The following is a 21,331-nucleotide window of genomic DNA, read 5'->3' on the forward strand; positions in this document are numbered from 1 at the left end:
GAGCAAGTTTTAATATCCATTAGCACGCAGACAACAGTAAAGACCTGGGGACCAATCTAAGTGGAAAACTGTAACTGTTTTTCCTTCAAGCTGGGTGAGGTTTGCTGGTCTCTCCCCCTGCCCCACAATATTTAAATACATAGTTGACGTGAATGTAACATTCCCCTTGCAACCAGAAAAAGCAACTATCTGCTTTAATAGACAACAGTTCACTACTGAGAGCCAAAGGAGAAAGGCAGAATTGTGGGTAAGACAGAGTAATGTCATCAGGGCATCTTTCCATTTGCATCTCTCTTTTTTGAAACTAGTTATTTTTTAATGCCTACAATTAGACAGATCAACATTTCTGGTTTTAATTTTATGCAGAGAGTATGATAATTACTGTTATTCTGTTCTGAATTATATCCCTAAATTATATGGAAAGTGGTCACGGTAAAACAGCATGAATTTGTTTTCAATTATCGGAGTATAGAATTTGTTGTAGGTTGGTTCATTTTACATAAGCACTGTCAAATTTGCTATGTGTCACCATACATCCTCTTTTTTTTCCCTTTCTCAGCACAAAAAAAAAAAAGTCTTATAGCTCATTTTAAAGTGCTGTAGACTTTTTTGTGGACATTTATGAAAAGTCTTAATTTAGCAGCCCAGGGAGATCTTTGCACCACAGTAAGATTTTAGTTTTCCACAGCGTATTTTTATCTTTAGCAATGACAAAAGCTGCAGTGATTGACTGAAATGTCATGCCATATAAAAGCAACTTACATATTGAATTATAATTCTTAAAGTCTTTTGACAACTCTCTGCCATTAGATCTGTATTTTAACAAAAAAGAATAATTTTATGAGACATGCTACTGGAAAATAAGTTTTATATACATTGTCAAGGAATGAGAGCATGAGAAAACCAGAGTAGCTGTCTGAGGGGACCACAGTGAAATTAGAGCATTGATTCATTTGTATTGTTTGTGTGTTTACAGAAAAATAATGTTACAGAGCATTAAAATACGGTCTAAGTTAAAAATCATTCTTGATTTGAAGAGGCAAAGTCACGGTTTTGGTAAATGAAAAAGGGATAATTAGTCTCTTGTCATCATGTCATGTATTCGTGAATGTTAATGTAAGGTAGCCTGTTCTCTTTGGGATATCATCTGAGCCGATTTTATTGGACAGCCCACTGAAAGAGAGTTGTAAAATTTGCCTTTATCACAGAAGTGGCATGGAAAGGTGGATAGAGCTTAAAAGCAACAGAAAGAAGGTGAAAAAATACAGAGGCCATCAAGTCTATTCTCCCTATTAATGAAGGATTTTCATGGTCAGTAAATTTCTTAGGACTTACTGCATTCTCGTTCGCTTGAAGGAAGGTTTCTCATTTTCCTAGAAGGCTAATTCTACAACACAATAGACCTCAAACCAATGGAGCTGAACAGCTGTCAGGAGAGGACAGTCTGTAATGGAAGAATGCTGAAGAGGAACAGTATAGGAGAGCAGATATGCCAAATAAATAAATAAATAAATAAAGACCAGAAAGTGGAGGCATGCCAGGGAAATAAGAAGGAGCCTGCTTATTTTTTACCTTCCCTTAGTGGCCTCCGCTGGTGAACCACTCACTGAATTGCTGGTGGAATGTAAAGCTTCCTTGAAAATAAATCCAGCTGGGGACAGAGGTGGAATCACCACCTGTGTTCCCAGAGGATGAATGCTGCTTACAGCTCAAGAGGCCTCTGTGGTGCAGGAAAGTGTGTAATTCACACCTTCTTGAGCCAGCTTTACTGAATGCAATAATCATCTGGTCTTTATTTGAATCTCCCTCTTCCGGGACTGATTTCCACTGTCTTCTGTTATTCCAATTCTCCTAAAGCAGTGCAGTACATAAAGTTCCTCCGTCCAGATGCAGACCTCACATGGGCTCATGGTCACCTCCTTGCAAGCACACTCACGGTCATATGTCACTCTGCCCAAAACCTCTCAATTATTGGCTGGCTCTTGGCAGTCTCAGAGCTTTTAGCTGCTTCTAACCAATAATTGGGAGAGTTGTCAAAGCAGGATTCATGTCTTACTAGAAGAGTGTGAAGGAGGCAAGCTGTGGGTTTGTGTTGGGTTGGTATCTGCATTTATAAGTTTCATATACTTTCTTTAGGAGGACGGGAAGAAAGAATTGTATTATCAGGGGACGAGGATTGTCATTTGGATTAAACTAAAGACTTGCCCAACAGAACAGCAAAATCTGGAGTTGAGGAATTAAAAAAATAAGTACAGAGGACTAGGACTAAAAGTGAAAGGTCCTGCATTTAGTGACTGGTATCTTCAAAGGACTATGAAGGTAAGGAAAAGAAAAAATGATCAAGGCCGTGTCAAAATTTTGTCTTTGCTGCAACAGAAATAATAAGAAAAAAAGAATTAGTTTAAGTTCCAGTGCTATCTTTAGATCTCAAACCATTTTTATTTCTTTCTGTTCAAGTTATGGCCACTCCAGAGTTCTTTTGCTGGAAAACTATTCTGCATAATAAATGTGTGTGCAATTCCTGTGAATAGGTACTCTGACTTTTCCCCAAGTACAGAGAAGCCCCATTCAAAATCCATGCAGAGCAGGTCTTATGAATCACCTTCTTACTACCTTTTGATAGGTCTGACTTTTGGACCCACTGGGCACTAAAGGAGTGGAACGTCATTACTTTATTGTGTGTTCAGTTGTCCTGTGGAAAAAAAGACCATTTAAATATCACTGCAAACATCAGGGCAGACAACTTTGTGATGGGTGCACTTTGGCCATCGATGATTTTCGGCCAGATTCTGCCCTGCATCTAAGTGAACAAAAACTACCTCTGACTTCAGTAGGATTTGTACTTAAATTCCAAGTAAGAGTATGGCTCTCAAAGTGTTTTTCCTGTATAAATTCAATTGTAAAGCATTTCTCTATTAAAGTTATTTTTAAGTGAAGTATTAAAATAGTGCCTTTGTTAAAATCAGTAAAAAATATTGAAAATGTCTTTAAAAAATCCTTAGATAATCACAAAGCCCTTTATAAACGAGAAAGAAAAAATAAGAAGCTTTGCAGCACAACAGCAAAAAGGAAATGCTTTGGAGATAGGGTCTAGTATGTATACTATACTGAGCCATGACATCAGTGTAATTGTTTTCCCCTAAGGTGAATGTCTTATGTTACAAATTCTTCCCTTACCAGAGGCCTCAGGCCCCACAGATGTTCTGATAGCAAAGCATTTGAGTTCTCAACACCCAAGAGGTCTATAGGAGCTCTATTCCTATGCCATACCTATAGCCTAATCAGTTTCTGGTTTTCTCATTCTGTATTTGTTGTCTCCTTTCACCTGTCAGAGGCACTTCCCCCCCTGTGTTTCTCAAAGTAGTCGATGCAGCTTTGAAAGGCAAGGTGTGCCCTTGCAGCAGACCTTTTGCTGGTTTCTACTTCTGCTGTAGTCAAGTTTCTGTCCTGTGCTGGGACCGAATTTCCAAAACGTGTCGATTAAACAAACACTTCCTGCTGAGAAAAATACCTGACATTGATCGTCAGCCCTACAGTAAGATCCGGTAAAGGAAGGTTCAAATAAGCAAAGATTCTTTGGGGATCTCCTAATTAGAAATCCCTTTCTGAAGAGTTCATATGGTACTGCCCGATAAGAGATTTTAGATGTTCCATGACCCCTGACCCCATGTTTTTTACAAATAAATCTCCTTAAGATCAAACACATGGTAACGCATATTAGTTATGGTATTTGTTGCATAGGAAATAAACTAAATTAAGGGTGATCACACTACCTCGAAAAGTTACCCAGCATTTGCTCTATAATAATACATGAAAACAAACGATATAAAGACATTACATTAGAGTTAATATTTTAAGTCACAAACAACTGTTGGATATACATATTTTAAGCACAACCTCTTTTAAAAAAAGGTTGCTACTAATTTCCAACATGAGAGTGGGATTGCCCAGGTCAAAAAGCTGTTAAGTATAAATACCACTATATTATATAAGTGAGTGAATTGTGAAATCAATTTTAAAGGAAAACTCAGAATCTGCTACCTATATTGTTTACTATTAAGCCACACAGAGTAATGGAAATAAATAGTCATGTCTGGTTTTGCTTACTAAAATTAATTACTATTAAGGTTACGTAAGTAAGGGTCATGCTTACAATATGACCTATTTTAAATGAAATAGTTAACAATATCAGTTAAGGCACTCCTATGTATTTCTCTATATTCACTATAGGAAATAATACATATATTGACATAATGAAATGACAGCATGTCTTACAAATAACTGCAGCATGTTTTTGTATTATAGAAAAAGTATAATACCTTAATAATATAATAATACTTCTGTATATAATATCAGAGATATATCAGAGTACATTTGGAAACACATAGATTGAAAGTAGAGCCCACTTCTAAGGAGTGCTGACATGAAAATAGCACCTCTGTAAAAATCACGTGCAACAGTTACTCCTCTTAGTGTTAGTCAAAATACAAAGTGGATCATGTTGTGCAGTTGTTTCAGATTTTTACAAGTGTAAATATATTACAACAGAAATTACAATGCAAAAAGAAGTATTAAAAATATATTTCAGTTGAGAACACTTACAGGTGTAATATACTTTTAAGAATACTTACTGCTGTAATATACTTCTAGAACTGACATAATGTACCTAACCAACCATTTAAAAATGAAAAGTAAAGGAATACTTTAATGCATACAATTAAGCTTTACTTGGATTTGTAGTGACTTAATATAATTCTGATTAAATTATTGTCATGCATGTGGTCCTAAACTAGACCAAACTGGTTTTTAAAGGAATGTTTTTTCTTTTACAGAACTCCTTAGCTGAAGCTTATAATCTGGCCCAAGGAAAATCAGTTTTGAAACAAGTGTAGTATTGGTGCAAAACATGCAATTACTGCGAGTAGAAGACAGGAGTGTCGAAGCTAAAGAGCTGCATAGGCAGACATTGGAAGTGTGAGCTTCCAGGTTTAGTTACGATAGAGATTTCACATTGGCCCCAGCCCACAGTATGTTTAGGTAATTAACACTCATTTCAGCCAACCATCATTCTTTGTCTTCAACAGACATCCCAACAGAATACAAAGATTCATCTCATTCTTCTCGCCCTTCCTTATACAACTGACAAATGTTAATGGTTATTCCATCAAACTATGTAGTGCAGAATCTCATACAAGCTACTATGTCATCTACAGTTTGTTGGTGCTGGTTTCATCTAAGGGGAAACTTAAAAAGAAAAGGATGTCAAGAAGTTATTACGCTACCAAGAGAAAGATATAGATACTGGATGCGTGGTATCTACAAGACAAGACTATAAAGCCTGGGATGCTGGTTTCACAGTAGACATCAAAAGTCGATTGATAAAAATTTAAAGTGAGGATTATTCTATAGGTAAAATCTGAAATTTGGTACATAATTATTCAGTTCTACCAAAATGACTGCTTGTAAGGGGTTTTGCTGGATATCTCTCAATTTACTCCACAACATAAGAGACATAACACTATAGAAAACTATATACTTTCTGGCACTGTAAAGATCATTTCAAAAGCTATGGAAGTTGTGGCAGTGATTTAATCGGAAACAGTTAGTGATAAAGCTGAAAGTACACATGAACAATTGTTTTCCAAAACCAGAAAAATAAGTACGGAAAAACACAGCTGGATTTCTAGTTGATCGTAAGCCAACTAATGGCTTGATGCTGCACTGATTTCAGCATCTTAGAGGATATTTCCAAAGTTTTTATTAAATGCAAGAGTAAATAGACTTTTCAGAACATAGTGTGTCTGGCTCACTTTGAAAAACAGAAAGCAGTGAGACTTCAGGAAGCAATAGATACATTATAGATCCAAATAGATACAAACAAAGTAAGTAATATATTGCAGTCTAATAGAATCATGCAAGATAGCAATTAGTAGAAATACTGGCCTGATCCTATGAATACAACGACCATACTTCTTCCCTCGCAGGTTTCATTCATTTGTCAAATTCTTGCTTTATGTGTACTTCTTTAAAACCTCTTAATTTAATTTTCACCTGTTTATGCTTTCAACAACTTCACTTTCACACTGAAACTGCTCCCATGGCATCAAGTGCTAAATAAAATCTTCACCTTACTAACAGAAAGATCTTTTCTTACTAATACTTTCAATAACTCACCTTGAATGGCAGGCCTGGTGTGACTCATTGACATTCCTGGGCCCTTAAATGAGTTGAACCCATCTCTCAGGAGAAGGAATAGGACTGTCTTTGTCTGGGCACAACAGATAGAATCATTCATCAGGAATCTTTGAAATATGCCTTACTGTTCCCAAAGCAACTGATGTGCCTCCCTTTGCTTCAGACTTTATCAGAGCAACTTGGTCAAAACTCTTAGAAACTCATACAATAATATCTACTATCAGTTCAGGCTCAGCTGCAGAATTATGTTTGGCTCATAAAGGAGAAAGAGATAGATTACCAGTCCCTTCATCCGTGATGACTGCAACTGATTTGGCAGCTCTAACTAGACTTTCAAAACTAACCTCTCCGATAAGCTCCTGAAACTAAATTTTTCTAGCAAACAAACTAGCAACATTTGGCTGCCTCTAAATGAGCAGGATCCAGATTTCATTGTACAAATCTCTTTGTATGGAAATCTCTTGACCTATTTACATCTCCATTTCTGACTCAGGTTTCTCTTTGGTGGTTGTGATTAAAAAGGAAGTATGGCAATCACATTGAATTAAAATAAATTAAAGCTGTGCACTTTCCCAATTAGGCCTTTTGTGGGACGTCTTTCAACAGGAAGACAGGCCCATCCATCATTCTGAATTGCAAATACATTTTCAAAGCTTCATTCTCTCTTATAATTTAAAATTTCATAATTAGTTATCATGGGTGTGGTTAGACTTGCAAAACGTTGTCTCCTTATGGGTGCAGACCTGGAGCACTTGAATCTACAACAGAGTCACTAGTTTTGAAAGGCAAACCCTGAGTTAAACTCCAAAACAACTATGAGCTTGTGAATAATCACATATATGAATTGAATTTGAATCATGTATTATGTACTCTGTTTATTTCTATGTCTCAGCTTCTCTCCCCCTCAACTTAATCTAAGTTTTATTCTTCATTTATACAAATACAATTTTAGGCATAGCAGTATTACATACATTTTTAGAAGCCAAAGAGAAAATTGCCTTCTATTTAAGTACACAGGGTATTTGCATTGTCACAGTACATTACATGGATTTGATGCTTAACATATAACTGTACTAATCTTTGTGGCAAACATAATAACAAAAGTAAGTTGTTCGGAGATTTTTCTATTTTTATTTTAAAAAATAACAAAACCCTTTCCATTGAAGGACCACATGTAAAACTATGGTTTCTCTGCACAGAGACCAAGGCTGCTTATTACCTACAGTATACTAGCTATGATGAACAGACCACCATAGTTGTGACAACTGATGTTGCTGCCTCCAGGGTAAAACAAAGGTTTACATATTACACAAGCAATTTAACTGTTTTCTAAACATATTGCCAAGACAGTGGGAGTTGGCAGCCAGCACTGTGTTTTAGGTTTTGGATACTTGGATTAGAAGTGACTGCTGATTATAGACCTTTTTATTTGTCTTCTACGAATTACAAGCAACCTAGTAACCCAGCAAAGAATCCTTCACAGTACTTAAACTTGTCTTCATGGCTTCCCAAAGATTACATACACAAATCACTCCACAAAAGTGGTGTAAGAGACTTGTGCATAGATAACTACATAAGACAATTGTCTTGTTCTAACTCTTAAAGAGTTCCCCAAAGTGAAATGTTTTATAATCCTTTTTGTGCAGTAGTCAGGAAAGAAATAAAAGAGTTTGGGCAAAGATTATCCACAAGAAAGAAACTTTTTTTTGGGGGGTTCCAGCTGAAACACAATAAAGAACATAATTAACTTCACAATTCTTTGTGTTTTTCATTTGACTGCAGGGAGGAGATGAAAGAGGACTGTTAAGCCTTGCATTCCATCCCAATTACAAGAAAAATGGAAAGCTGTATGTGTCTTATACCACCAACCAAGAACGGTGGGCTATTGGACCTCACGACCACATCCTTAGGGTCGTAGAATACACAGTGTCCAGGTATCAGTAGAAGTCTAAAATTCACAAATTCGGTATTTCTCAGCAACCTTGTCATGTTAGTATTTCCCATTTCTAAAATGAACTGTCAGATTTACAGTGTGTATACTTGGGCACTTGCAGAAAAACTATTGTTGATTTTATTTCAAACGGTAGTTTTGGAACGCCAGTGAGTGCACTGTTTTATTCTTTTTAAGACTTTTTTTTTGTTATTCTGTCACTTTTTAATTACAGTTGTTTCCTAGTTATTGTGTATAGGCAGCAAAATAGTTTTTTGTGAATGCTGAAATATTGAAATTTCTCAGAAATAATTATTTGACATTCTTCCACCAAGTTACAACATCCACATCTTAAAGTATAATTTGAATGACTCAAGTTTATTTTTAGAAAGAAGAACAATGATAGTGAACTGTCAAAACTGTGTTCATATCTTTGTATTGCAGGAAAAATCCACACCAAGTTGATATGAGAACAGCAAGAGTGTTTTTAGAAGTAGCAGAACTACATCGAAAACACCTAGGAGGACAGCTTCTGTTTGGCCCAGATGGTTTCCTATACATTTTTCTCGGAGATGGCATGATCACTCTAGATGATATGGAGGAGATGGATGGTTTAAGGTACAAAAAATACCAATGGAAAGACTTCTATTATTGTCTTCTGGTTTTGCACAGTATTTGGGGTCAGAATCAAAAGTTGTCAGCAGTTGTCAGGACAAATCTTACTCCCCCTTCCTTTACTACGTAATCCCACTATTTTCAGTGCCTGGGTTTAGCAAACTGCTGATTTGCAGAACAGTCTTACTGCTTAAATACATCTTCTTGGAGTTGTGTGCTGTCAAACCATTTAAATATTGGAGCCCTCACCAGTAGATGGAATTGTATTTATGCACAGGTTAGACTTCTTTTTTCCAAACTATTATTGTATGAACAAGACAACTTTATTGAGTACACATTCTAAAAAATGTGTCTACAAACACATACCAGCATCAATAAGAACACTGTACCACTTGGGAAAATGTCTAGATAACATATGAAGCAATCCTACTTTGGTTCTACCTATACAGTTTTCTCAACCTGTTTTTTCCCTCTGTTTCATTATGCTCTGCTAGAGTTGCAAAATTTGCCTTTAGAGAAAATGGGGTACTGAGCCTTTACAGACTTAAAAGGAGTTGCTGTGCTCAAAGGCCTCTTTGGCTCAGCAGAATAGCAGGTGCTCCTGCCCTTTGCAGTGAGGATACACTTAAAGCCAAGATCAGAGAGCAATTCTAATACTTGATTTTAAATTAATGTAAAACAAGGTGAGACTGAAACAGGTACATGATGAAGACAGACAGAAAGGAATCAATTTAAATATCAGGTCTATTCATGTTTGTAAAAAGAGTTTTGATGCTCTTCTACATTCTTGTCCTTCTCCCTTCCTCCATCACAATCATGAATGTAAGGCAAAATTTCTTCCTCTGTCCTGTTTCATGTAACAAGAAAGTTCTGATTCTTTACCAAAAATACCAGTATCTCCATTAAACCAATACAATTACTTTCTTTTAAAAAAAATAAAATAAGGTATAATTAATTTTTGGATTGTACTGTGACTAGAAATCATTGAATTCAAGAGTAGGATTCAGTGTTAGCAAAAAGCATTATGTAACTACATAGTGATTATTATCATAGTTACTCTAGAGGAAATACAGTATATAAGATTTAATAGCCTTATATTTGGAGGCATAAAACAATGTTGATGTATGGAAAGTTGCTCTTATTATCAAGTTGCTTCCCCACAGCACGGTCAGAGGCATTGTAGTATGCACATAACAAGGCAACATATTGGTCAAACTGAATCTCTGATAGGTTCTGCTACTATTCTTTGGACTTGCATGTACCATAAATTCAATCTAGATGTGAGTATTCAGAAAAGTGGGTGGTTTATTTTGCTGGTTCACTGTAGTATTACCTGGATTAAATCTACCAGTAAAATACTTTTAAAAAACAATTATTTTATCCTCCAACTTTCTCAGTGATTTTACAGGTTCTGTATTGCGCCTTGACGTAAATACTGACCTGTGCAATGTCCCTTATTCCATACCACGGAGCAACCCACATTTTAACAGTACAAACCAACCTCCTGAGATTTTTGCACATGGACTCCACAATCCAGGACGGTAAGTTACAATTAAACTGAATTACTCTGGAGCTGATACTCTTTTCAACCAGAAATCTTTTGTACAGTCGGGTAACAAAATTTTAGTAATAAAGGCACTCGTGAACTTTTTAAAACTTCCACTCCTCCACCTCCACATACATGTCACGGTTAGAAGCAAATGTGCATTGGCAAAGGGGAAGGAGAGGAGAATGCACAACTATTACAAGACTGAAATGACAGAATCAAAGTACAGGATTTGTGTTTTTAATGAATAATAAAATTTTTACCTTTATGAAAGAAGAAAATTTAAAGCACAGAGTTGGTAAAGTACAGCTCAGATGGGAATCTGAGAAATGAGAGCAGTAGAATCTTGATTGAGAAAAAAAGGCACGTGGAAAACAAATGAGAACATCTGGTGGTATCTAAACAATAACAAGAAGGAGAAGAACGCTTTAACTAAACAACACATAATTCAGCAAATTAGGTGGGTGGTAGTACTGAAGTGACATTTAAAGTCATGGTTTGAAAAAATTCAGAAAGTCAAGTTGTTCAGATAAGAAGTAGATTCTTGGACTTTTTAACAGTACAAAATTCCTACACCATGTAAGTTAACTCATTTAGCTTGGTTAAAGCATTATTAATTTCAGGTGCTGTTGAACAGAGTACATTTTATCGCTAGGAAAAAATAGTTTTACTTCACATTATATAAAAAATGATGCAGGGATGGGAAAGGTATATTATCTCTTGTATACAAATCTGACGCACTTCTCAGATATTCTGGCTCAGTATGAAACAGGTCCCTTAAATGAGAAGGCACCACAAAGGAACAATAATCCTTCAAAATGCGATGCTTCATACTATTGATAGAGAATTATATGCGCTCATCTATCTTGTGGATTTTCTTATGTTTTTTGTTGTACAGATGTGCTGTGGACCGCCACCCAACAGATGTAAACATCAATTTAACTATTCTTTGCTCAGATTCAAATGGAAAGAACAGATCTTCAGCAAGAATCTTACAAATAATAAAGGGTAAAGACTATGGTAAGTTCCAGCCAGGGTAAAGCTACTGGGAACAGTCAGTTTCTATGCCCATGGAATAATAAATAGAAAGCAGAAAAAAATAGATAAAGGACTGCATAGACAGGATAGGTAACCTCCAAAAGATAGAACTTATGGAAAGTATGGTACAAGCAGATACAAGATCCCAGACAAAACAAAATTTAAATGACTCAACTTTGTTCTTGTGGGTGTAGAATATCATGTAAATAAGATTAAAGAAATATGCCAGTTGCTAGTCTGTCAAAGATCTCACTGTTGCTGCATAGATGGCTCATAAAGAAAAGATTTTGGAATATCAGGAAGTGATGAAAATATATTCTTAGCCATTCACAAATAACCTTTTAAGATACAGAATGGAAACCTCATGTAATGTGCCTCCTATAATGGAAAAAGTGAGATAGACAACAACAGACCACAACCAAACAGGGAAATGACTGAGCTCTGTCTAAATGTTACTAAAAAGTAAAACTTAGAAAAATGCACTATGCTACTACTTCATAATAAACAAGTAGTTTAGATTAGATTGCAAAAAGATAAACGTACTCAGTTTGTGAATGTGAAGTGTTTCATGTGCTCTCTGAATCAGTGTGATTGTCAGTCACAATCTCAGTTTAATGCTTAACTCTGATACTCACCAAGACCTCTTGCTAGTTCAGGCAAGCCAGGTGACAGTTACTCTGAGCTACCATCTACCTTGGCTGACCATTTAGCAGCTTGTAAATTCACCGTGGTAAAAGGTGATTAACGCCAAAGATGTGTAAAGGCATCAAGAACTGGTCTATCTCCTGGAACGTAGCGTTTTCTGATTTTATTCACAACCCTAGTTCTCCCACCTGTACTTTACATGAAAGCAAAGCAGCTGTGCTGGCTAGTACAATAGTACACAACAGCGTGATGCAGTTGTTCTACTTTAGTTATTGCATGTATTTTCTGTGTTCATTTTATAACAGCCAAACCAAAGAATAATATTTGGTAAACCACTGCTCCAATGGAATTTTGACTGCATCTTTATTGCAGAGTAAACTAAGCAATATTGTGTCTATCCAGAACAGCTTGCCAATATTAATACTAGGTTGTAGGTCAATTGCTTCAATGAAAAGAGCTTATCATCCTTTTCTCCCACATAAAATTTCAACTCTTAATCTTGTAGAATAATCTGGGAAATTCATTTATCAAGGACTTGCAAGTAGCCATCCAACTAAAAAAAAAGTTCCTATAAAACAAAATGGTCTCTTGGCTGTGGCTTTAATTTAAAATTATGCAGTTAGCATGTCAAGTTGAGCCTACTTTTACTCTAAGCAGCATTTGAGTGCGTGAATAGGAACATCTACACTGAAACTTCCTTGAAGACATTATTTGATATAAATCAACTCTGCAGTTTTGTAAAGAAGGAAAAAAGTATGTGTAGGAACTGCAACTGCAACAGCAGTACAAAATAAATTAGCACAAGAAGCTACAGCCAGCAATACTAGTGTTTTATCAGACGTAACAGACATACCGTGTTTAAAACTCTGATTTTGAAAGAGTTTCTCAAACCATTGAATGGCTTTGAGAACAAGTTCTGCTGAAAATCACTGGAATTTCTGCTTTTAGATACTGGAAGGACTTTACAGTGAAGGGGGTTTAATTAAATACTTGAAGTTCAAGAGATCCATTCTGCAGACTGTATTGGCACTTAAAATTTAATAGCAGTAATCACATCAACTTCAACGAAAATCCAACCTAATCCTTATATAGTCTTATTCTCCCAGCCTGTGCACACGGAAGAAACCAATGATAGCCTCTTCTATCTAAATCCCTAACCGATTGTTTCACAAACAGCCTTTGTTGTGCTTTTCTGATTTTTTTCATATTTCATTTCCGGCAACACATCTTGCATTTTGAGGAATGTTTAAATGGAATTAACCTCTTTTCTTGAAGTAATACCATTTTCATAAATGTGAATCAAAATACAAAATTGCATATGATCTAATGCTACGGTAGTTCCTTTTTAGAAAGTGAGCCTTCACTTTTAGAATTCAAACCATTCAGCAGTGGATCCTTGGTTGGTGGATTTGTCTATCGAGGCTGCCAGTCTGAAAGACTCTATGGAAGCTATGTATTTGGAGACCGCAATGGGTAGGTTTCTTAAACAAAAATGTGTATAAGGTGTATTTAGTTATTGAGCTTCCTGTCCTGTATATTGTGTCACTTTGCCAATTTAGTGGTGTGACATTGCAGATTAAATTCTAGATTTGGAAATAAAATAGCACAGCATTCTAATGAATGGTGAGATATGTCACACATCTGATCCTTGGAAAAAAGCACAGACAAAGACACATCACGGCACTCTTAAGATTTTAGTTCTGCAAACACTTACATGCATCATTTACATTATGATGGGAATAAATGTTAATTGTGGAACTGTTTCCTGAACAGGTCTAACTGGTAAGACATTGACAACTTTGGGGGTTTTATGGAAACATCACTGATGGAGCAAAATTAATGTGGTTTTTTTTTAATGAATGGGCATAGTTTTCCCATGCCAAATAGCACAGTATTCACAAATAGCTATATAGTCTAGCTTGAACCCAATTTTGCAACAGTTGAATGACAGGAAGGGAAATGCTGTGCTTTTTAAGCATCTGAAAAATAACAGGCAGGAAATCATAAGATGAAGAACTGCACAGATGCATCTATGGAGCTACTTGCAGCAAGTGTTTACTTATTTATATGGACAGTGAAAACTCTCTATGCAAAATGTAATATAACAATTTGCTTTATGTGTTTTTGAATATAGAAATTTTTTAACACTGCAACAGAGTCCTGCAACCAAACAGTGGCAAGAGAAACCCCTCTGTCTTGGCAACACTGGTTCATGTAGAGGTTTCTTTTCAGGCCCTGTCTTGGGATTTGGTGAAGACGAATTAGGTAAATAAATAAAAAAAAAGTTATAAAATCATAAGCCTTATTGATCATGCCTACTTAACTATTCAAAATAGTAGTAAATGTTTAAAAAGAAGAAATCTAAAGACTATCTTTCCTTTGCCAAAGCTGTCTACACTGCTTTCAGCCACACCTTAGCAGCCTTGTAAGAAGAACTGAGAAGAGAATGGGTTGTTGGAAGGGACAAAGGTCCTTACTGTCCTTCACGTTCTGTGAACTGTGTCACGTACTATGACATGATGTGTCATATATTTGCTTTTATTCCCAACATTACAGACTTAAGGGGCAAAGATATTGCATGAGCAGACCAATCCCCTTTGTCTTCCTTCCTCCTCAATTTTATTTTTTTTAAACCAATTCTATACCATATGAAACAAAAAACAATCATGATAAAGTATCTTTCACATTTTAGCATCAATTTGGGGAAAGTGCATATGTAAATTTTCAAATAGCAATGATTCCGTTGTATATTTCAGTGAGAAGTGTTTCTTCTGAAGTTTTTTTAATCTCATTTTGCAAATACAACTAGATCACAAAAGTCATGTATTTGACATCTTAGGAAAGGAGAACTAATTTATTGCATTGCTTTCTTTAACAGGTGAGATTTACATATTATCAAGCAGTAAAAGTATGACACAGCCTCACAGCGGAAAACTCTACAAGATCATTGACCCAAAAAGGTGAGCATCGCATTTCTCACCAAGATCAGTCTTTCCTTTGACAGGTTAAAAAACAAAAGGTGAATGTAGTTCTTTCCATGTAGCTGAATTATGCAATACTGACACTCAGTAAGAAGGGAAATTCTCAGTGCATGGGGCTTCCTAAAAGCAAATGTACCATCAGCAGCAAGCAGAATAGATTCACTAAAAGTAATCACTGTCTCATAGAAAGTGAATGTCAGCACAACAGAGGTGTAACCAACACTAAATTCTGGAAATTTTTCCTCTTCAACATTATGCTAAATGCTGCCCACTTTCCCAGCTAGATTCACATTATTCGCATGTTTTCACATAAGTGTAGACATATTTAATGTGGACGCATATGGACCAGTACAGGTGAAAGGTGCTCCTGGTAGTTCTGAAGCGGAATGACTTGTAGGTACCACAGAGGTTACGTAGCATCAACGGAAGGCAGATGCTGGAATTCTCCCCAGCGCTACTGCTTCTTTACCTGCCACTGCGGTGCGACAGTGCACAATGGGAGCTGGCTCAAAAGGTTAGTACTGGCTGACAATACCTAATCTGTATACTGAAAAGCTACTACAGAAAATAATTTGACAGTACTAGCTAGTGGACAAGCCATCACCAATCAGTTCCAGTCTCACTTCCTCAATTTCAGGTTTGCCATAATCTGTGAGGGAGAAATTCAGTCTTTCCCAAAGATCTCTTCTGTTATACAGGAGATACCACCAGTGGGGAAGAATACGGAGGACTGAGTCCTCAGTGGGTCTGAGTTTTGTCACTGCTTACTAGTTTTCGACATCCTTCCATACCCCTGCATTTACACTGTCTCCCTCCCTGGGGAGGTTTGGAGCACCAGTGAAAGAAGCCTTCTGTCCTCGGACTGCGTGCCAAAAATACACTAAATTCTTTAACAATTCTGAAAGCATTGTTTCCAAAAGGCTTATAAATCCCACTCAAATGATTTTTAAGACACAGAATTAATATGATTGGTTTAATTACTCAGATTAATTTACCAGTTGAAATGAGGATAAATGAAAACTATCAAACCAGAGTTTCTTGAGATGTGATCACTTTCAGGTTCTTTGCAGAGCAACTAGAGCTATGAAAATATTAGGGAATCTGGAAAGACAGCAAAAAAGCCAGTCCTCAACATGACCCAGGGGCCCCAGCAACAATAAGAGAAGATGACTAGCAGATACTCACGTTAGCTGGAGAAATACCATTTCCTTCATGATGGATCTTGCTGCTCTATCAGATCAAGTCTGTGGCATGTAAAGGTACCACATCCACCCTGCAAAAGCATCAGCAATTAACACAAAATGAAACGGCCAACAGAAATGAACTTTGTTGTATTAATTACTTTGACCCATCGTACCCTGCAAAAGCAACTGCCTATTTGTTCAGCATCTACTTCAGCATGTTTCCCCATAAGCATCACATACAGTTAGGCTTGCATTTTTGGTTTTGCTGTTGACTGTTTAAGAAAGGAATTTGTTTTCTTGTCAGAATTTAAATTCTAAATATTGTTATTGGGACAATAAGTTAATCCAATAATAAAGTCATTAAACTGGATGCACACTGCACTGTTAAGTTACAGTAGAGTTTCAGTGTTTTATAATTATACTGTCCCAAACCTATAGCAAATAATTTGGAAGCAGATGTTACTGCAGGTTAGTGCAGTCTGTCAGTCAAGGTTATTATGTATGTTTTATTTATGCTTTCTGGTATTAAAAACATTTTTTTAGAACAAAACTTGCCATTCTTACTGGGATTGTTTAGTCTGTTGGTGTATGGTTTTAAGTGAATTTTACACCCTAAATCCACTGTTAGTATCTAATTACATGGGGCTGCCTTGTTTGACCTCGGCTTTTTGTTCTTGTTACCTCTTCCAGTAGGGTGGTCTTCAGCTGACATACCTGAAAGGCCAGACCTCCCATCGCTGCACTCACGGTTGGCTGTTTTCATGTATGGAAAAGGGTCAAGACTGTGTTTGGTTACTGGTGAAAGTAACCAGAAAACTATAAAATACTTTTGTAAATTGGCACGCAGTTGAAGTTAAACAGACTGTGGCAAAGGAATACAGTTTTTGGTAACACTTTTGAGAAACATGGGATAATTTTCATTCAGGCAAAGGTTTGAGTTTTGTTGGTTTTCAACCTCACACCATTGCAGGCTTTTAAGTGAAAGATAATGAGTTACTTCCACAAAAGAGCATTGCAGCTCTATTTACCATTTCATGCTAATTTGACATTACACGTGTAAAAAATTTAAAAATGCCATGGCTTTGGCAAATGTTCATGTCAAGCTTTATTAACAAAATATTAACTGTTATTCACATGCTAATATTTTGTTGCTCCTTTTAATGTTTTCCCCGTGGTATGTGCCATACAAATACATCAAATATAGGTGTAAACTCTAGCACAGTAAGCTTTCTAGGACACAAAATAAAGATGCTACAGCTGGGCTATGAGCATCAAGTATAAAGAAAGTCATCAAAGTATTGATTCGTCACATCTTAGAAATTCATTACTTACTAACAAAACCCTGTGAGGGGTGGCCCCTGGAAGATTCATCAATTTGCAGAGAGAGCCTTCCATGCATTGGGCAGTGTAGAAAAAACAAAATTATCATTCCTTGTGGTAGCCCCTTGCTGGAAATTCATAACTACATGCAGAAATCTTCTGCTCGTGGTCATTCATAAGCTGCTGAAAGCTTATGAAATTATTCTTTTATTCTAAATAATGTTACATGACGATGCAGGATTTTGTTTCTTTGGATCTTTGTAGAACACTACTGCACAATCAAAGCTGTTCTCAAACGTAATCGTGACCCTGATTTCCTTGTCTCAAATATAGATTAAGAAAGAAACCTACTACTTGGGTATTGCTAGCAGTGGAAAAAAATTCCAAAGAAGTGGGCAGGTTAAACATTAGAAGATCAGAGGATGAGGGTAATCCAGGGAACTCTTTGCATTAGTCTTCAGTAATCAGCAATGGGATAGTCCTATCCTAAAACAGTCCTTCACATGTAATAAAAATGAAGTATTAAACTGAGGTGATGTATAACAAATTGATAAATATGATCAACACACAGGTTCTGAATCCCTTCATCATCAAGGCAGTTTGAAACACAGAATTCAAGGTACCACAGGAAACTTCTTCAGTTCCTCCAAATACTTCATGTCGATAACTAAGTAGCTTCACATCAAAAGCACAGAATTAAACAATCCTTCTCCTTGTAACAAGGTTGTTATAATGATACATTAGTACCTGGGAGCTCTTAGACAGCGAAGCAATAAATCAGAAACAGAAAAGTTAAAATGAATGTAAAAACCAAGTATGTGAGATGCTGCAAAATACACATACACTACCTATTACCAAAATCGAGTAGAGTGAAGAGTATAGGTAATAGCATATTTAGCTTTGAGATTGGAGGAGATGTGAAAGCCCTAAGAATTACAAACACATAAAACCAGCTTTAGGTAAATTAGTTAAAATAGCAGACAGAAGAAGAATTTCTTAAAACCATCTCTGAAAAATACAGCCATTCTTTGATGGTTATAAAAAAAATGTTATCACCAGTAAAATACTTTCCAGGGTTAGGAACTAATGAGAAAATACAGGGAGAGAGACTTGCATACTTCTCAACTAAAAGGTAGGTTTAGTCAGATGTCCTGAAGACCAGCATTTTATAAATTGTCTTTCTGATGAAAAAAAAAGAAAAACTTTTTATTTTCTATTTCCTTACTTTTTGTTTTATATTTTTTCTATCTCTCTTTCTGTTTCTACAAATACATACTAATATTAATCACAAAAACATTGATGAATGCATAGGAAAAATAACTAGGTAAACAGTGATATAGAAAATGTGTATATGTCCAAATATTCTGGTTAGTCAATAACAGAGATAAAAGGAGACAAACCCATTAGAAAAGAAAAAGTAATCATTCTCTAGCATGATGAGAGGAGAAAATCAGCTGCAGGCAATATTAAAAATGCATATTTAAATAAGAAATATCTGTTGATAGGTTCATATGAGCTGTAATTTAAACATTATTACCAGCTGCTCTTTGAAAACCATAGACAGGGGCAGACCAAGAAGAAAGAAAATAAACTTTGGAAGGTGGCAGAACAGCCATAATGTGGCTTTGTAAGTATTCTTTTAGAATATTTCTGTTATGATCACTTTTATCTCTAAGCAAATGAAAGAAATTCAGACAAGAGTATTCAAACTGATGGATGATGCAAAAGATTTCCATTTAATAGATGAGACTAAACCCAGAAAAGTTTATAGGGCAGTCATGCAGTGCTGTATCCCCTGTGAAGTTTTAAGTGATTGCCACTGTCGATGCCGTGATTCCAAAGGGGATGAATAATTCTTTTGACCAGGATGGCTCACTGGAGTCAGCAGGTGATTTTTACAAAAGAGGGCTGAGCTTAAGTAAATGTCCTAGCACACGTAAGAAGATTTCCTCTTCCTCTCCTTGTAACACCTTATAGATCTGGATTTCAATGTGTTTCATATCAACAGCCAGAATAGCTGCTTTCCGTTGGCTTGAAACTTGAACTTGATTCAAACCATCTCACTCCTCTTTCATGCCCCTGCAGAGTATGTAATTCCACTTATCATCCTTTCCATCATCACGTTCTGGGATTTCCACTGTCGGAGAATATTTCCAAAGAGACTGATTTCAAACACTAAGGGACAATAGCTAGGTCGTGCCTCGTTTTGACATCGTTCAGGCTCTTTACAAAAACATTGGTGATTTTATTTTTTAGTATGAGTCAAGCGTGTTAGATGGTATGATAGAAGAATAGCATTTATAAAAGCATAGCCCTCTTGAAGACTTTAATCACTATGGAAATGGAAACTCGGAAACGTGGTATTAGACTAATCTGCATCAAGACACTCAGTTGTGATGGGTTATAGATGTACTCTGAAGCTACTACTGGAAACTCTCTGTAGAATGAGCCAATTTTGTTGGTGAATGCTCTCACCAACCCAGGTGGGCCATATGATTTCTTTCTGTTCAGAAAGTTACTATCCCTTAAGTCATTTGAGGGAATGGAAAGCCAGAATTAATGTCTAATTATGTTTAGTTTAGCCGGAGCATGCAAAATTCTTATCTCATTTACCAACCCACATGCAGTTACTATTCCCATAAGAGACACTAAAGAGAAATTAGAGCTTTTTGTGAATACCAGTCTAGAGAGTTTCACTTTACAGAAGTACTTCACAAAAACTCCTTTGTAACCACGATGGAAAAACCTAAGGATTTTTTTCAGTCACATCACAGCTCACTGACTGTAAAAGTTTTTGTTTTGGTTTGGGATTTTTATTTTCCCCTTTTTTTTAGTCTTTCTAGCATTGGCTAGTACGGAGTTCTCACTTTTTATCGCTTTATAAGGAAAAAACAGCTCGGTTTATCTTTTGCTTATTTTCTGGAGCCTGCAGGAAGCCTCTGCCATCCTAAAGAAAGTCATACATAATAGAGCAGCTTTAGCCCAGTAAGCCAGTCTTTCCCAATTCATCAGTCAAAGTGTTATGCAAGTGGCCCCCTAAATTGATAAATTCCCACAGTGCCTGTTGACCCAGCTGCCAAGTGCTCATGCAGCAGGTGTTGTTTTCATGACCACCCTGACAGTAATACAAACTGTTTAGCAGTTGCATTGACCTCTTAGCTATTAACATTGATACAGGCTTCACTAGGGACTAGTTTTCAAACATGACAGAATTTCTTAAGACTAGAGGTCATGAACAAGTATACCATATAAGAATAAATTTGATATGCTGCTGAGTTTAAATCTTAAAAGCCGTGAGTTTTTTCCACATTATTCCCATGTAGTAAATCTGGAGACAAGTAACGAGCTTTTGGCATCTCTCCCAGGACTAAAGGTATACTTTTTAATTTTAGAAGCTGTACCTGAAGAGATGCTATATTTATTCTATGACAAGTAGTAAATTTTGCCTATGACAAGTAGTGAAACAAAGTTGAGGTTTTTTTCTTGACATTTTCCCTTATAAAGGAAAATACCCAAACAATTAATGCACAAATTTTGGTGATATACTTAAGCATCATTCTAATACCTAGTATCTTGTGTGCAGTTAATTGAAGCATAACATTCTTTCCATATATTTTGTATGACAATCAGTATTTCTACTGCCATGTCCCTTGTTCGAATTTGATCATCCAGGAATTTTCTCTGGGTTTTTTCTCACTTTAGTGGGAAAGCAGAGATTTTTGATGCTGTGTCAAAGGCACGATGGAGGAATTGTTTTCTGTTCAGTGCCATTGTATTATTCCTGAATTTGACCCTCCATTTGCATTGATTTATGTATGTTTGAGTTTCAGGCTAGTGCATATAGCAACTAAATCACTCTGTGCGTTTAGTGGAACTG

At 36.3% G+C, this 21,331-nt stretch overlaps 1 protein-coding gene and 1 long non-coding RNA gene across 3 annotated transcripts in view; one reads left to right on the forward strand and one right to left on the reverse strand.

The window, feature by feature from the left end:
* Positions 1-21,331, reverse strand: part of LOC142601672 (uncharacterized) — a 264,842-nt gene that overhangs the window by 216,938 nt on the left and 26,573 nt on the right. The window contains exon 2 of the long non-coding RNA XR_012835217.1: positions 16,136-16,223. This is a non-coding gene — a long non-coding RNA (uncharacterized LOC142601672). The remainder of the gene's footprint in view (positions 1-16,135; positions 16,224-21,331) is intronic.
* HHIP (hedgehog interacting protein) overlaps positions 1-21,331 on the forward strand; it is a 78,155-nt gene that overhangs the window by 45,140 nt on the left and 11,684 nt on the right. For both annotated transcript variants that reach the window (XM_075751218.1, XM_075751217.1), the window contains exons 5-11: positions 7,978-8,129; positions 8,570-8,743; positions 10,138-10,281; positions 11,185-11,306; positions 13,319-13,442; positions 14,104-14,234; positions 14,848-14,929. In XM_075751218.1, the coding sequence (XP_075607333.1) occupies positions 7,978-8,129; positions 8,570-8,743; positions 10,138-10,281; positions 11,185-11,306; positions 13,319-13,442; positions 14,104-14,234; positions 14,848-14,929 (929 nt within the window). The remainder of the gene's footprint in view (positions 1-7,977; positions 8,130-8,569; positions 8,744-10,137; positions 10,282-11,184; positions 11,307-13,318; positions 13,443-14,103; positions 14,235-14,847; positions 14,930-21,331) is intronic.

The sequence above is a fragment of the Balearica regulorum genome, chromosome 4 (genome assembly GCF_011004875.1).
Source record: "Balearica regulorum gibbericeps isolate bBalReg1 chromosome 4, bBalReg1.pri, whole genome shotgun sequence".
NCBI classification, from domain to species: Eukaryota; Metazoa; Chordata; class Aves; order Gruiformes; family Gruidae; genus Balearica; species Balearica regulorum.